This window comes from Panthera leo, chromosome E1 (genome assembly GCF_018350215.1).
Source record: "Panthera leo isolate Ple1 chromosome E1, P.leo_Ple1_pat1.1, whole genome shotgun sequence".
NCBI classification, from domain to species: Eukaryota; Metazoa; Chordata; class Mammalia; order Carnivora; family Felidae; genus Panthera; species Panthera leo.
The window spans coordinates 37,629,669-37,645,961 of record NC_056692.1 but is presented as its reverse complement, the minus strand read 5'-3'; the positions used below and the strand labels follow the sequence as shown (position 1 = coordinate 37,645,961).

General features: G+C 59.0%; 1 protein-coding gene across 1 annotated transcript in view; it reads left to right on the top strand.

Moving 5' to 3' along the window:
- Nucleotides 1-16,293, top strand: part of SRCIN1 (SRC kinase signaling inhibitor 1) — a 62,901-nt gene that overhangs the window by 9,842 nt on the left and 36,766 nt on the right. Inside the window, exon 2 of the mRNA XM_042914479.1 lies at nt 13,514-13,815. Within this exon, the coding sequence (XP_042770413.1) occupies nt 13,514-13,815 (302 nt within the window). The remainder of the gene's footprint in view (nt 1-13,513; nt 13,816-16,293) is intronic.

Sequence of the window (16,293 nt, the reverse complement as noted above, 5' to 3'; positions counted from 1 at the left end):
CACCTTAGGAGAGGGGCTGCAGGATCTCCATCCTGGCTGTTTGCAGACTCAAGTCCTCCAGTGCTTCTCCATCTCTCTGAAGGATGCTTCAGCCTCAATCTGGGCGGGCAGCTGGGGGAGGCAGCTCTCCTTGCCACTGTGGCTGCTGCCGCCGCCGCCTTGATGGCTTTTTAATAACTTTGCTCGGAGACAATCTGCAGAGCGCTCGTTTGTCTGCCTCTTAATTAAAATTACCGTTTTCCTAAAAGAGCAACGAGGCTGCTCCCCTCCCTCCCCAACCCGTGGCCGCTGCCTGAAGGAGGCAGGAGCGACTCTGAGACTGCAGCCCTTCTCCTCCGCCCCCGTCCTGGTCACATGGGCCGACCGCCCCTTCCCCACACCCACAGCAGAGGGGCTGAGGCTCAGCTTTCCTGGTGGGCTTGGGGGTAAGGAACCAGAGCCTGAATGCGCTCCTCTCTCACCCACCCTTTTCTGGAATACTCCCAGAGACGGGGGGAGCTCAATCCCTTCCAAGACTTACTTCCCCCATCCACCCTGTCCTACCTGCCCATCCAGACTGGACTAAACGGAGGTGGGTTTTGGCCAAGCGTGTGAAAGATTATTAGAATGCATGGGGTTGGGGGCGGGGGGTGGTGGGAGGCACCCGTGGAGGTGGACACGGTGGGGTCAGCGCTTCGCCATCGACTCTGTTGACCTCTGAGACCCCTTTGTGGGCTCCGAGTCGACAAGGGAGCGGAGGCCTGGCTGGGGGGGGGGGGCTCATTTAGTCCTTGCTGAATTGGGGGGCAAAATCATCCCTGGCAATAATGAAAATACTAAGGACCGATATTTATTGAATGTTTACTTGATAACACGTGGGCCATATGCTGGGCGAAGCTCCGTGCGGGTGTTAGCTCATTTTACCCTCACGGCTGGCCTGTGGCCTCCAGGCTATTGTCTCTGTGTTGCAGGGGGAGGAGACAGACCAGAGAGGTTAAATAACATGCCCTGGGTCACACAGATAATCCATTATGGCAGCCTTGGGCCTCCTCCCCTTCCTTCCATTTTACTTGCCACCCGAAGCCCTTCTTAAGGTCTAGCCTCAGTCTCTCATGTGAGCAGGATTCTTCCGCAGTTCAGGCCACTGAGAACTGACTCTGAGGTTCATCCCCACCTTTCTCGTCCCACCCCATTCCTGGCTCCACCCTGGGGCGTCCTGGGGGGGGTCTCCGGACCCTGGAGTGGAGGAAGGTGGGGGGAGGGAGACTAGAAGTTAGAGCCTTCCCGTTTCCAGACCTCCTTTCCTCGGGCACAGTTCCTCTCCACGTGGGGAAAAGGCCATGGGGCCAGGGAAGAAGTGACTCAGTGACTCAGTTGTGACCAAGCGGATGCTGCTTGGTTGCGAGACCAGGGGAGGTGGCCTGCCACTGCAGTTTCACAGGTGAGGCCCACCTGATAAACCATTCCGGAGGAGTGGGACGCGCCTGGGGTCTGGAGAGCCAACACCAGGGAGAACCTTCTTGATGTCTGTGTCTCCATCAGTTCCCATTAGGCCCGGCCCATCTCCTCTGTGAACCTTCGCTTCTGTGACTCCTCTTCCAGGAAGAACCGCCCCCCTTTGTCACCTCCTCTTCCGCTCCTCCCTGACCACCTCCAGGCCTGCCCCACTGAACTCCCTGTCACATCCTTTATGGTGGAACCGACTAGGGCACTTTTACTCTGGTGGGGGGGCGGGTGGAGTTACCGGAGGGCCTTCAGGGGCAGGAAACGAGTGAGGCGGTGGGTGAGGACAATGGGGAGCAGGTGCATGTACATCTTAAAGACATCAGAGAAACGAAACACCACCGCCAGCCAAACAACATACCCGTGCCCCAGTGTGGCCCCAGTGTGATCCTCACTAAACTGATTCATTTGTTACAGTTCCACACAGAGTGGATGTGTACCAATCGTTTGTTGAGTGAATACGTGATCGCACATGTAGCTAGGCGTGGTGCTAGATACTTTACATAGTTCATTCTTCCCGTCTTCCCAGGGTAGGCACTGTTTCCCCCATTTCGCCATCGGGGAAACTGACATCCAGAGAAATAAAATGACTTATTCGAGATCACGCGTAGGTGAAAGGGCCTGGGCAAGATTTGAGCCTTGGCTGGCTGTGTCATTCCTGTTCTGTTTGGTCGTGGGCATGCGTGCGTGTGACACGTTGATGCATGCATTCAGCACCTGCCCTGGGTAACAGGGAGCACTTGTGTGGCCAATGGCCACCTGGTCGCCAGCCCTAAGTGCCTTGCGGAGAGGTAGGGTTGAAGGAGGTGAGGGCTGCAGAGGCAGGGAGGGAGCGGGTGCCCCTCACCCCAGCACACCCCTCCTCCCTTAGCTTCCGGTCCCATCCCAGAAGCCGGGGATGGTGGCGTGGTGACAGGTGCCGAGCTGCAGAGATGACAGCAGTGCTGATTCCCCCATAATTACTGTCTGATGAGACGCCAGAATTAGCCACCGCACGAGCATGGGATGCAGATATGGGGCACGGTGCGGGGAAGCAGCTGGGGGTGAGGGAGGCTCTCCCTCCAAGCCTAGGACCCTCCAGCAATAGGGCAGGGACGGCACCCCGCCGGGTGGAGGAAAGGGGGAAGGAAAGGAGGAAGTAGAATAGAAAGGAGGAAGCACTGTGTGGTTAATATGCATCAGATATTACTATGTGGGCTGTGGTTTTCCAGTCCTCAAAGTGGCTAGGCATGCCCCTGAGATGGCTGGCTGCCGGACAGGGCACCAAGGGCCTCAGGCCACTAAGCAGAGACTCACGGGCAGAGCAGGCTGCCCACTGAGTACATCATTTGGTGCCTGGAGCTTGGATCTGACTTGCTGGGGTTGTGCGGGATATAGTTGCCGGGAAGGGGCTAAGCCCCAGAGCAGACTCCTTGAGTCACATGAGCGAGGCCAGGCACCAGAGGACAGATGGAAGTGCCTGGAAGGGGCAGGCAGGTTCAGCTGACCTTGCCAGAAGAGTCATTCATTCCAGGGAGGAGGAGTCAAGTTGCCCCCCAAAGTTGGAGGTCAGGGCAGGCCTGAGAGTTAGTTGCAAGAGGTAAGGGAGGTAAGGGCAGGGCTGGGGATGTCCTAGGCACTTGTTACCCCGGCGTACGTGCCGGGGGGCAGGAGGAGGGCTGGTGAGGGCAGAAGCAGAGAGGGGTCATCTGGGCTGCTTGGACCTCATCGCACCACTGGAGCAGTTTTGAAGACCACCAACTAAGAGGGCTGGTGGCAACAGGGGGCTCGCCCAACAGACGGCAGTGCAGTTGGTTGGGGGTGGGGGAATGAAACCAGGCTGCAGAAGGAAGGACCTGAGGCGTTGGGCTCAGAAGAGGAGATTCAGATTCCAAAACCTTCCTCCTGCTCTGAAGGGAGAGGTCAGGACCCATCCCCGGGCCCCTCTGAGGGCTGTGGGCACAGGCTCTGGCTCATTTCAGGGCAGGAGGAACCCCGCACGATGATTGACCACTTGGATGTAATGAGCTCTCCATTCCTGGGGGAATCCAAGCCCTGGCTGGATGGCGTTCCTGAAGTAGGGAGAGCTTACAGTTCTCCTGTGGCAGGGGGCAGGAGGCCTCTGTAGTCACCTAAGGTGTGAGAAGGGGATTGAGGGAAGGTAGGAGGGTGAGAAGGTGGAAGTCTGTGGAACATTCTGCCCAGACTGAGCATCTGTGGCCCTGGAACAGCTCTGCTCCCTGCCCCGCCTCCAGCTGTCCCAGCTCCGCTCTGGGGAGAGCCTCCTTGGATCTTCCGGTGTGTGTGTGTGGGGGGGGGGGGGGGCAGGGTGTACAGGACACAACAGGGGGCTGGGGCTGGGCTGAGAACCCCCCCCCCCCAGCTGAAATGAGTCTCCTCTCCTTGTCAGTTCTGATCCTGGACGAGGTACTCATCCTGCACCCCCTTTTCCTCCCCTGTAAAGTGAGAGAGAGCAACCCCACAAGGGGACCCTGAGAACCGAGCGAGCAGAGGCCACAGAGCCCCGGCAGACTGTCCTGGGTGTGCGGGGTTGTTGGGGTGGGGGGGCAGTGTCACTCAGGCCGATCCGCGCCTCCCACAGCACCCAGATGGATGGGTGGTTTACTTGAGAAGAGACGGTTGGAATCTTCGAGTCCTGCAGGTGGAAGCGGAGGCTGCTTATTGCTTCCTTCTCCCGGATGGGCTCTGGTGGGAGGGTTCAGGTAAGACAACAGGGACAACTTCTGAAAGATGCCCCTGGCATCTGAGCAGGCTTCCCAAGTCAGGCAGGAAATCTGAGTTTCCTGCCTTCTCCCGGCCTCCGCCCTCCAGAGTCTTTCTGGGTCCTAACCTGGTGTGCCCAGGGAGAGGAATGACAGGGGCGCAGATCTGACAGTTTGTTCTCTCTTGGCTTGCAAGGCAGTGGAGGAGTTAACCCACGAGGTGAGGGCTGAGTCTTGGAGGCCAGCGGCCTGTCCTGCACGCTTTGGCAGCCGGTGGAAGCAGTCGAAGGCACACAGGCCCCTCACCCTGGCGGAGGAGGCTGAGCACCTCTAGAGGTAGAATAAAGGCTAAGCATGTCCAGTCCTTGGCCTTGGCTCGTTGGCTAAACAACGGTCAGGGTGGAGCGGCCTTGAGGTCAGTGGACCCATCCCTCTATTTCAAGAAGGAATGTAAACACCTCAGCGAGGAAACCCTGAACTTGGCAAAGTAGGAGAGGGGCCGAGGACGTAGCTTCCCTGTGAAGCTTTGGCTGGATTCAGGTTAGGCAAACGGGGTCCCCACTGTCTCGTACTCCAAGCTGGAGCTGGATTGACCCGGCACTCGAGGGAGCCCCCAGATGCACTGGAACCTCTCAGAGAGGGTCTTTTTTTTTTTTTTTTTTTTTAATGTTTGTTTATTTTCGAGACAGCGCAAGCGGGAGAGAGGCAGGGAGAGGGAGACTGAGGATCTGATGCAGGCTCTGCGCTGACAGGCTGACAGCAGGGAGCCCGACGCGGGGCTCGAACTCACGAACCGTGAAGTCATGACCTGAGCCAAAGTCGGTCGCTCAACCGACTGAGCCACCCGGGTGCCCCGTGGAGGGGGTCTTAAATGTACACGACGTGTATGCATGGGCACAGCGTGCTGTCTTGTCCCCGTGGCACCTGAGAGGGCGGAATGGGGATCCAGGGTGGCGTCTGGGTGGTGGCTCCAGGCCTGGCTGGTCCTGGGTGGACCCCTCTGTGTGTAGATGCCTGTGGGGGGTACGGGCGAGGCAGTTTGTGACTGGGTATGGGTTGGTGAGCACGTACTGGGCAGTGGGCGGGCACCACGGTGCACAGGTATGATGGCAGAAGCTGAGCGAGCTGGAAGCACCAGGCCGCTGGCTGTTCCGGTGGCGGCCGAGGGAGCTGTCTGGGTGCTGGCAGCGAAAAGGCCTCCTAGACAGGGGCTGACCCCAAGAAGGATGGTGTCTGTGAGGAGGACATGGAGGGATCTAGCAAGCCTGGGGCTCCTGCCCAGCGTTTACGAGGCCCTCGCTGAGCACTGGGTGTAGGACAGCATTTCCCTGTGGGAAGATGGGAGTGACGGATGGGGCTTCTGTCCCTCACTTCCCACACACTGGGGTCTGTCTCTCCCCCGGGGAACAGGAGGTCTCCTTCTGGGCATGCTCTTGGTCTGAGGCAGCTTTAGGGGCGTGGTCCCTTTGTCCACGCTTGCCGCCCTGGCCACAGCACCCCGAGGCTCGAGTGTCCCTTGGGAGAGCAGGAGCTCTGGCAGCCTCTTCGGAGTGGAGGCAGAGCCGGGGCGGGGAGGGGGGACAGGCGCCTGCCTCCCTCCCCCCCCTCCCTCTTGTGCTCGCTCCTTCCCTTCCTCTCAGCCCGTGTTCCTCTCTGCTGCCTCTCCAAGGAGATGTAGAGCTGACAGGATGCCTTCCCCGGGCGCGTGATGGTGGAGATGCCATGCAGGAGTTAGCTTGTTAACGCGGCGCCATGTGGGCACACGCCAGGGCTGTTCCCAGCTTTTCCAGCAACAGCTTCAGACCAAGGGTGACATGCTCCCCTTTGCTTCTCCGCCCCCTCCCTTCCCGGGAAGTCAATTAGCCAGATCTTCATTAGTAGCTAAAAAGCAAAACCCTACAGTGCGGGGCCTGATAAAACTCTGACAATCGAGTGAAAGGAAATCAGGCAATGGGGCAGATCAGGAAGGAACTGTCCCCCACACGTGTCCTTTGTGCAGTGCACAACCTGCATGCCTGTCTACTGGGTGTTAGTAGCTTTAAAAAAAAAAATGAGAGGACTGAGGCTCAGGGAGACTGCTAACCTACTCAAGGTCACACAACTAGCCAATGGCAGAGCTAGATTTACACAGAGCTTCCTCACCCCCAACTTCAGCAATTTTGGGTCATGTCCTAGCCTTGCCTGCTTCTGGGGGCAGTGCAGGAAAGAGGGAGGGCGGCTGGCTTGTTGGCCAAGGAGGGGGAGTCTTGTTTGAGGCGTGTGGTCAGGGTGCCATGTCGGGACCCTGATTTCTGTGTGGTCAGCATCCCACTGGGCTGGGCTGGGCACCTGGGGGTGTGCCTGGGCCATGACCCACAGCTCTTCTCGCTTTGAGACCCAGGTTGCTGTGGTATGTTTTCCATCTTGCTGCTGATTCCTCCTAAGGAGATGGTTAGACGGTGTCCTCCTGGGGCCTGGGGCCTGGAGGGGGGCTCCCTTGGCAATTATTTTCTGGGAAGCGGCATAGTGGAATGGAAAAATCCTTGTCCCTGGAGGCCAGGATGCCTGGGTTCCACTTCTAGCTCTGTCTCCAGCTCTTGTGTGGCTGGATCAGGGCCACTCTCTGGGCCTCGGTTTCCTTCCTGTGAAGGGCATTTGGCTGGAGGAAGAGCAGAGAGTGGTTTTCAAAGCACAGGCTCGAGAGGTCACTCCCAGCCTGCTGTGGGGAGGGAGGTCTCACCTGGCCAGGGCTGGGGGGGGTGTTCAGTACGGTGTGGCCTGTGGACCTGGGGAATTGCCCTCCCTCCCTTCAGGGAGCCCAACTGCCCTTTCTCTTTCAAATCCAAGCTCTACTGGGAGCAGCTGGGACCCAGCGCCCCTCCCCGCCCCCAACAGCTCCTCCTAGGCAGGTGAGCTCTCCTTCCCCCAGCCCTGAGGAGGTCCCTTAATTAGATTCCAACTCGTTTACCAACTAAGTGGCCTTCGGTGGGTTTTAAATCTGCGTAAATTGGTTTGTGTTTTTCTGCCTGCATGAAGCTGTGACTGGCAGGGCCCTGCACCCTCCCCTGCCTCCTGGCTCCCTCTGGGGCTCTGGGGCTCCCTGCCCCACACTCCTCCTGAGTCTCCCTGCCCGGATTCCCTGGGGGCTGGGGTAACAGAGCTCCCTGGGCATGGGGTGGGGGTGGAAGGGCTCCACGAGCACCGGCATGGGCCACAGTCCTCTTCCCCCTCTTCCTCCTCCTTCCCGGGCTGACGGGAGTCCACATGGTGACTCTTGTGAAATCGCTCAACCCCCAGGACCCCCCTCCCCCCCCCCCCCCCCCCCCCCCCCCGACACCTTCTTGCCTTGCCCACCTTCTCCCCACTGCCGCAGTGTTCAAGCAGTGGTCCATCTAGGACCACCTAGGGGGGATGGGCTCCACCTGGCCTCCTCCCCTTTCTCTGTCCTCCCCCTGACACCTTGGGGCGAGGAGAGCTGCCCTTCTCTGGGGACCCCGTGAAGACAGCCTGCCTGGCCTTGCCCCTGTCTCCCTAGTGTCCCTGCTCCTAGTCACCAGGAAGTCACCTTTATTGTCTAACCATCACCCCCATGCTTTCAAGATGGCTCCCTTCCCTCCCAGGCCTCCCTTTCATGGGTTCCCCTCCCCCTTCCTCTCTGTCTTCCCTGCCAGACCAGACAGGCTGTCCTGAGGTGGCCTGACGCTCAGGAGGGTGGTGCTGGGGCGGTGGGGGATGGGGAAACAAGGGGGTGCCAGGGTGGGGGGTTCTGGCCCCCTGCTCTGTGCCAGGAAACGGACAGGAAGCCCCGTCCCTAATCCTCAGCCTGGCCAGCCTCCTCCCCTCCAACTGCCCTTCCTCCCACCACCCGCCCCCACCTCTGAGCCTCTGTTGGAGTGACAGGGAGACTCAACAGGGCGCTGGGCATTAGCAATTTGGGGGGATATTACACAGGAATGTTTACAGAAAGGCAATTGCCCGGAAAATGACTTTGGTTGCTGTGGTATGGGGCGGAAAAGATGGTTTTAGAAAACAGACACAGATGGGCTTCTGCTCCAAGGACCCACAGACAGACAGCGGGGACTGAGGGGCACGGGCACACAAGGAGCACAGAGCCAGGGCCACCCAAAGACAGAGAGCCCAGCGGAGGGTGTGGGGCGGGACAGGGGATGATCACCTGACCTGATCCAGGTTCCTGGACCCTCTGCCAAACTTGACCTTTGTCCTCTGGCCTCTGACCTCCCAGCACAGTGTGCTTCCTGACTGCAGCAGGCACCCAGCAGGATGGAGTTGTCAGGCACAATTGGTAGTGGCAGTCGCCTCGGGGCTCCTCCTGGGTGACTTGGGCTCCTCTTGCTTTGGCTGCAGACGGTGGGACTGGGGGAACCTCGAGCTGCAGAGCTGCAGGTGTTCAAGAGTGTGTGTGTGTGTGTGTGTGTGTGTGTGTGTGTGTGTAGCACTTTAGGGTCTAAGCCAGGCCTTCCATTCTTCCAGCAATCTCCATGCACCCCTTCTCTTGCCCTGCCTGCGGGCCTCACCAGGATCTAGCCCCGCCCCCCCCCCCAACCCGGGGACCTGCTCCCTGAGCTGGTGCCCAGCCCCACCTCTGCCCAGGCAATGGATAGGGCACACCTGGGAGGCCTCTCAGGTCCCCAAGGGAGGGGCCTCACCTAGCCTCCTGATCTCCAGGGAGAGGGTGACAGGGACCTGAACTCTGGGTCTTGAGCTTGGGGTCCTCACTGCAGGGGCCCCAGAGAGAGACCCCTCTTTTCCGGAGCTTATAGCTTCATTTTACTCTCGACTTCCTCCCCTTCTCTGCTGTCCTTCCCTCTCCCTCCCCCCTCCTCTTCTCCTCTTCTCTTCCTCTGAAGATGATGTCATGTGTGACTGTTGCCCAGTGGCAGCCAGAGGACAGAGTAGATGGTGACATCTGGGGTAGAGACACCAGGTGGGGATGGGCTTGATGGCTTATGAGATGGTGTCACTAAAACTTGGGGATCTTAATTCTCATCAGGAGTTATAGTGATCTCATGGAAAAGAATGCAGAGGAGGATAAAAATAAATCAGGCTCATAAATAAAGGTGGAATTTGGAACTGGTGGAGCAAATAACAATGTCGCCGTTTTCCCAAGCGTCTGCGCCTTTATCCTCAGCCGGCCACTGGGGGCGCCCACCTCCTCCCCGCCACCCCAGCCTCAGGCGCGTGTCCCTTCCCCATTGCCCAGACTGGGAAGGCTGAGCTGAGGGTGACAGAATGCCCTTTCCCTACTTTTCCTTCCCCTCCTTCTGAGCTAGATTTCACCAGTCTCAGGTATCTTCTCTGCAGCCTGAATCTCTGACTCAAAAATTACGATTGGCCTTGTACACCTGGGTGTCCTTGGAGAGGTGGCAAACCCTTGGACCCCAACTTATCTCTCCGGCTCCCCCAAACCCCCATCCCTCAGGGGCCTTCAGTCCCAACATCCCTTCCCCAGTGTACCCCAGCTCTGCTCCTCCTCCACAGCCTTCCTGCCCTTCCCCTTCCCCTGCAACTCCCACACCCCTGCCCCAGTAGAACCCAGCCCTGCATACCCCCTCAAGGCCTCTCTGTCCCATCTGTCCCCTCTGCCACTCCCTCAAGACCCCTACCCATATGGATCCCTCACTGCCCCCTGCCACCTGCCACCAAACAGGAAGCATCGATCTGCTCAGGGACAGGGTGCCCAGAGCCTGCTGCTTGCTAGATTGGAATCGATCTCCAGGGCTTTTCACTGGGCTGCTCAGTCTGGGGAGGGTCACGGCCACTCTGGGGACTCGCTGGTGGCTGGAGCAGGCGCAGGGGGAACGGGAAGGCTGTCCTGCTAGGGGCCAACAGCCAATGTGCCAGGAACACCTTTAATTCAGAACGACACAGTTTCGCTTCCATTGTCTTGCCAGCTTCTCGCTCAGGGCAGGCAAGACAGGGGCAGGGTTTAGAGGTTAACATCCCGTTTTACAGATTAGTGCCCTCAGGCTCCGAGAGGGAAGAGTCTGGTGGACTGAATGAGTAACCAGAAAGGCTGACCGGGGCTCCTCAGGGAAGGAGCTGACTCATAACCCAGGGTGTGTGACTCTGACCTGGGGTTCTTTTCCTTCCAGTGTCCTGACCTCAAGTGCCTGGCCTGACTCCAAGGGAGAAGTTCAGGCCTGAGTCCTCTGAGCCCCACGGGCCAGCTTCTCCTAAGGGCAACAGGATGGCTCTGCAACTGAGAAGCCCAAGTCAGTCCTCCCGGCCCCCTGGGGCCCTGCAGGAAGGAGGGAATATGCATTGAGCCTCACTCCTTTCCCCAAGCTAGTTTCTGTCTTTGTTAAATAAAGCCTAGGATCTCAAATCAAAGCCCCTCCTCCCCACTACCCCTCAGAGATAGCAGATTGTCTCTCCTGTTCCGCCCCCCTCTGCCAGCCCCCAGAATCCTGCTCCTGCTTCTGCCCTGACTCCTCCCACCACCAATGCCGGAGCAGCGGACGGGTGAACCCTGACCTCAAGGAGGCAGGGACAGACCTGGCTTTACACTCTCCATCAGGGCTGCTCGGCAACCCCCTCCCCAGTGCACTGCCCGCGGTGAGATTTATAGGACTGCAGTCATAAATAGGGCTGCAAGCACATGTCCACTGTCCGTGTCTGCTCCCCCTCCGCTGCCCGCTCTAGCAGCCCGGACCCCTCCTTGCCAGCCCCGCCGTGCCCCTCTAGCCGACCTGGCAGAGCCTGGGTGACCCCTGGACCTCCCCATAGTCCCTGCTGGTCTCTGTTGGCTTCCACCCAAACATGCTAGGATGTCTCCCTAGGAGCTGGCATGGGGAGGTGGGGATGGGGGTTAGGAGCTCTTGTGGGTCCCAGAGGGCAGAAGGGCAGGAGCGGGGAGAGGAGAACTGGAGGCCCGTCCCCCGCACCCGTGTGTGTCCAGAGCCCTTGGAGGGCACGGCGAGCCTGGCTGGCACAAGGAGAGAGGTCCCTCTGGCTCAGGCAGGGCTGTGCCAGACTCTAGAGCTGGGGCTCCAGCAGCAAGGCCGGTGGGCAGAGAGAGGGCTGCGGCCATGGAGGTGCCCAGTGCACATCCCCGCTGGTGGTGGGGGTAAGTGGAAGAGAGAGAGAAGCTAAGGATCATGGCTGGAGCACCTCCAACTTCTCCTGGGTGATTATTCAGGTCATTCCTTTTCAGCCACATTCACTGGTACCCTGGATTGCCACCAGACCCTCAAGGGCAGGGACTGGGCCTTCATGAAAATGGCCCCAAAGTTCCCAGCCTCACTCAATCAGGGGCCATCTTTGGGAATTTCCTTCGGATCAGGGACCCTCTGCACGCTGTGAACTCAATATGTTGTTCATTAACTCCCTTTGAACCTAAATACATTTACTTAAAAGGAAACATTATCTCCTTACCTTCCCAAGGAATCATATCCATGAAATCAGTGGCTGGACCTTCTATTTGGAGTTTTCCTAATCCTTATGAAAATAAAGGTATGAGTGTTAAACTGTGAAACAGTGTTCCTCCCAAGGTCAGCTCTTATGTCTCTGGACCTCATGCCAGAGGGAGGTGAGTGCAGTGAGAGGGACAGACGCCTGGGCGTGGGGGAGGGAGGAGGGACCCCAGACCCAGTGCCAGGCTGAGGAGACAGCAGGTAAACAGAAAGGAGTGCCCCGTGCTGTTGTCATTGTTCTTATTAAGAGACAGTTGTTGAGAAAAGTGTGATGGGAGGGGATGAGGCAAACCTAAGAGATGTTGGGATCGAATCTGGCCTGCACCACTCACAGTGGCTTTGAGCACATCACTGGACTCCTCTGACCTCGGCAGCCCCATCTCTGAAGTGTGGCCACAGTGATAACCCCCCCACAAGGGGTGCTGAGAGGCTCGCAGGCCATAATGACGGCGGTGGGTCAGGCCTTCGGAAGCCGTGGAACTCTGTGTCTGTGGAAGCCATTCTTCCCTTAGTTTTGGTGGGAGGTGCTGGGTCCTCCGCTCCCCAGATCTACATGCCTCAGCCATAGCCTAGGGAGGAGTGTGGGTGTGGGTGTGTGTGTGTTAGGTGAGGGATAGCTTTGCCTGAAATGTGGCTGAATTTCTTCTGTCCTCCTATGGTGCACAGGAGGTGACGGAGGCCTGGCAGCAGGCCTAATGCCCAGTAGATGTGTGGAGGGAGGGGGCTGACCGGGCACTCCAGCTGGATGGAACCTGGCTGGCTCCCAGCATCCCCAGCTTCCTCTTCTTTGCCCCAGTTGGCCCTGTGAGTCAGCCCCTGTGTGGGTGCATAGTCTGCTGCAGGGTCCGACGCCCCCAGACCTAGGCTACGCTTGGGGACTGCGGCTTTGAGGCTGGTGGATTGTGGGGCTGGGGGTATGCCAGGGAGACTGTGTTTGTCTCCCTGCGAGGGACACCTGGCACCTGTTGTGGATGATACCACAGCTGGCATGGGTGACACTCTGGAGCCACTGTCCCAGCTTTGAGGCTGGAGGATGCGAGACAGCAGGGCTGGGCCTGGCGAGGCCAGGACTTCGGGGCTGGTGGGCATGTGGGGAAAAGATTCAGGGTTCCGCGTGGGGACCTCAACCCCCGGCCTTCCCTCTTTTCTGCTTCTGTACTGTCCTTCGTCCCCTGTGCGTCTCTTAAAGGTCTCCAACTGTGTGTGTGTGTGTGTGTGTGTGTGTGTGTGTGTGTGTGTATGTGTGTGTGTGTGTGTGTGTTGGGAGGGGAGACTGAAGAAAGGGGTGGTGGGAGCGGGGAGGGTCCCAGGGTGAGGGCTTGAGCTGTTCTGTCTGCTTTCTTTTTCCTTTGAGTTTGTCCCACGTCCATCTCTCTCTCTCCCTCACTGTTTTCTCTGTGCCCAGCCTCCCCTGTCTGTCCATCTGTCTGTCTCTGGGGAGGGAGGGGAAAAGGGGGGTCCCCGCCCCACTCCTTAGAGGACGCTCATGAAAGGAAGACAGTACAGGCTCCTTTCCACACCTTTCAGGAAGCATCTAAAAGGAAACTCCCCTTCCCTCAACCTGTTCACACTAGCATTAGGAAGAAGGGGGTATGTGGCTAAAGAGGGATGCACGACCCAGGCTCCCAGCCCCTCCCTGGCCTCAAATAACCCCTCACTTGTAGCCATCACCCTTCCAAACCCACCCAAAGAAAAGCACGAAGCTGGACCCCGCCCTTGCGCCCCAACTTCCTTGGAGCCCTCCCCCCTGCTGCCTCTTAGGCGTCCTAGTGGGGGGGTGGGGGCAGCCCGGGTCTCAGCCCCGTGCCTGTTGCCCCGCCTTAGGCCTGCCCCTCCCCGCAGTGACCCAGGGGAGGGCCGGGCAGCCCCGTGCTGGACGCCCCGTGACCCCGCCGTGCGCCCTCTCCCCTCTCGCAGATCCGGAGCGGAGCAGCCCCCCCATGCTGTCTGCGGACGATGCCGAGTACCCGCGGGAGTACCGGACCCTGGGGGGCGGGGGCGGCGCGGGCGGCGGGGGCCGGCGCTTCTCCAACGTGGGGCTGGTGCACACGTCGGAGCGGAGGCACACGGTGATCGCCGCCCAGAGCCTGGAGGCGCTCAGTGGGCTCCAGAAGGCCGATGCCGACCGCAAGCGCGATGCGTTCATGGACCACCTCAAGAACAAGTACCCCCAGCACGCCTTGGCCCTGCGCGGTCAGCAGGACAGGATGCGAGAGCAGGTGAGTGGGGGCTGGCTGTGGGCTGGGGGGGGGGGGGTCTGACGCCGTGCTTCCCTGCCCCCCAGGCTCATCCCTATTCCGAGAGGCATCTGAAGAGAGAGCGGGAAGGGGGTGGCAGGGAGATGGCCTGGTTGGCCTTTTCTGGAGCCTGGGGAGGTAGGGGGTGAGGGCTCAGCCTCCAGACCTCTGCCCTTTCCTCCCGGAGTTGGGAGCCCTCGATGGAACAGAGAGGCAGAGATGCTGTTGGATTGGGCAGAAGGACAGGAAGGCTGTCTTGGAGGCCAAAGTTGTGGTGGGGAGGAAGAGGGGACAGTCTTGGGGGCTGACTGTTCCGAGCCTGAAGGTCCGTCCAGCCTGGAGTTGAGGCTCTTGGGGTTGGCACCTCTGTGACATGGCCCCCTTTGGGAACCTCAGTAGGCTGGGTCTGATGTGCCCCCAGCCCCTGCAAGAACAGAGCCCAGGACTCTTGGGGCCTTTTATCCTCCTCCCTCCCTGTTCCTTCCCCCCCGAGACTCGCTGTGTGACTTCTGGCCAGAGGCTGCCTCTCTCTGTGCCTTGGTTTCTCTCCTGCCATCAGTAAGGCTTACAGAGGCGTCAGGGTCCCTGCTTCCAGACCAGGGCCTGTCTCCTTCTGTATGGGGTGGGATGCTTCACCTGTAAACCTCTCCCAGATCTTTGAGTTCCTGGATGCACCTCTCCATTCAACTGTGACCTTCTTGTCTGTAGGAAAGTTCTTTCCTGGGGGTAGCCTTCTGCCTATAGTCCCACATTGGCGAGATGCCTTGATGGCTGCTGAGACCCAGGCATTGTCCCCTGGGAGAAGGGAAGTGGGGGAGAGGAGTACATCTCACCCACACTATTTCAGAAAGGCTGGTGGTGTCGGTCCCTGATCCCACACCTGTCTTGCTCTGTCCTCCTTTCCAGGTACTGCTGGGTGTGGCTGGGAAAGGGGAAGAGTGTCCCCATTCCTGTTGTCACAGCAGGGAACAAGGACACATTGGCACATGTGGCCCCTGATGTCACCCCCAGTTCTGTCTTGCTTTTGCCTTTTCCCAGCTTCAGAGTCCTCCTGGGAGCAGAGATCTGATTGGAATAGGGGAGAGTTGCATTTGGAGATGTGGCCCTCACCCTCAGGAAGCCCCTCTCAGTGGGTTCCTTCTGTGTGCTCTGGCTTGGGAGGAGGGGCAGGGGCATTTGTGATCTGGAGGGGGTGGAAGAATGCTTACACGGAAGTATGAGGGGCACAGTCAGTTGGGAGAGGGTTTAGAGGAGAGGAGACCAGGTGGGCAGGCCTGGTCAGGAAAGGAATCCTGGAGGAGGAGGGACCTAAACTAGGTTTAGAAGGATGAAAAGGGTCTGAATGGGCATCGAGGAAGAGAACGTCGTTTGAGGAGCCGGGAAGATTGGGAGGTGAGCACGGTCCTGAGTTGGTTTAGGGACTGGTATAGAAGCCCACCTGGCTGGTGCAGAAGGGAGGCAGTGGGAGGTGTGGGGGCAGACTGGAAAAGTGGGGCCAGATGGTGGTGGCTAGGAGGGCTTGGTTGTTTTTGGATGGTGAATAGGGAAGAAAGAGAGGAGGAAGAGAAGGTGTTAGGGAGGGTGAAGAGATGGGGGGTTGGAGAGAAGGCTGAGCAAGGCTTGCTTGCTGCCTGGACCGAGGAGCCAAAGACAGAAAACCTGGGTAGCAGGGAGCTATGGGTGCCTTGGGGAGGAATAAGTGGGTGGGAGGGAAATGTTGGGGGGATGGGAGACAGGAATAGGGGAGGTGAGTTTGCAGAGCGGGGAGGGCATTCCCAGGGATGTCCATTAGGGGCGCCATAGGTACGGCCCAAGACTGAACCAACAACAGCTTCAGGAGGCCAGGTGAGCATGATCTGGGCAGAGTGGCAGTGGGACCTGGGGCATAAGCACGGCCACCAGGGCAGAATGGAGTCTGAGAGGGGAGAGGGCCATGACAGTGTGGAGGAGGAGGAGGAGAAAGGCCCAGCAGGAGGACCACCAGCGCTTCCGAAGTCAGGAGGGAGAGAGAGAAACAGCCATTGGCACCGGCTGGGACCTGTGGGTCCAGAGGGTCCCCCTCGTTTCTCGTGGTGTGGTGAGGTCATGGCCAGTTTCAGGGGTTGAGGAGCTTGGAGGTGGTGGCAGAGCTGTGGCGCAGAGCAGTCTGGGAGGTTCGGCCATAAAATGATGAAGATGGCAGGGGTGATGGCCTCGAGGGGCAGCAGGCCTGCGAGGGAAGACATGGGCACGTTTGAGGGCCTCGGACGTGTCCGGCACGTTCCGTGGCACAGATGGGCGCTCAGCAAATACTTAGTAAATGAGTCAAAGCACAGCACCTTGCTCACGAATTCATTCCTTTGTTCATTCACTCATTCATTCCCTCGAGTAGAGTGAGTGGGTAGGATCTCAGACGTCTCCCTTGCCACGGAGGGCTCGGTGGCTAAGCGTAGTGCCGGCTGGGTGAATGTCGGTGGAATG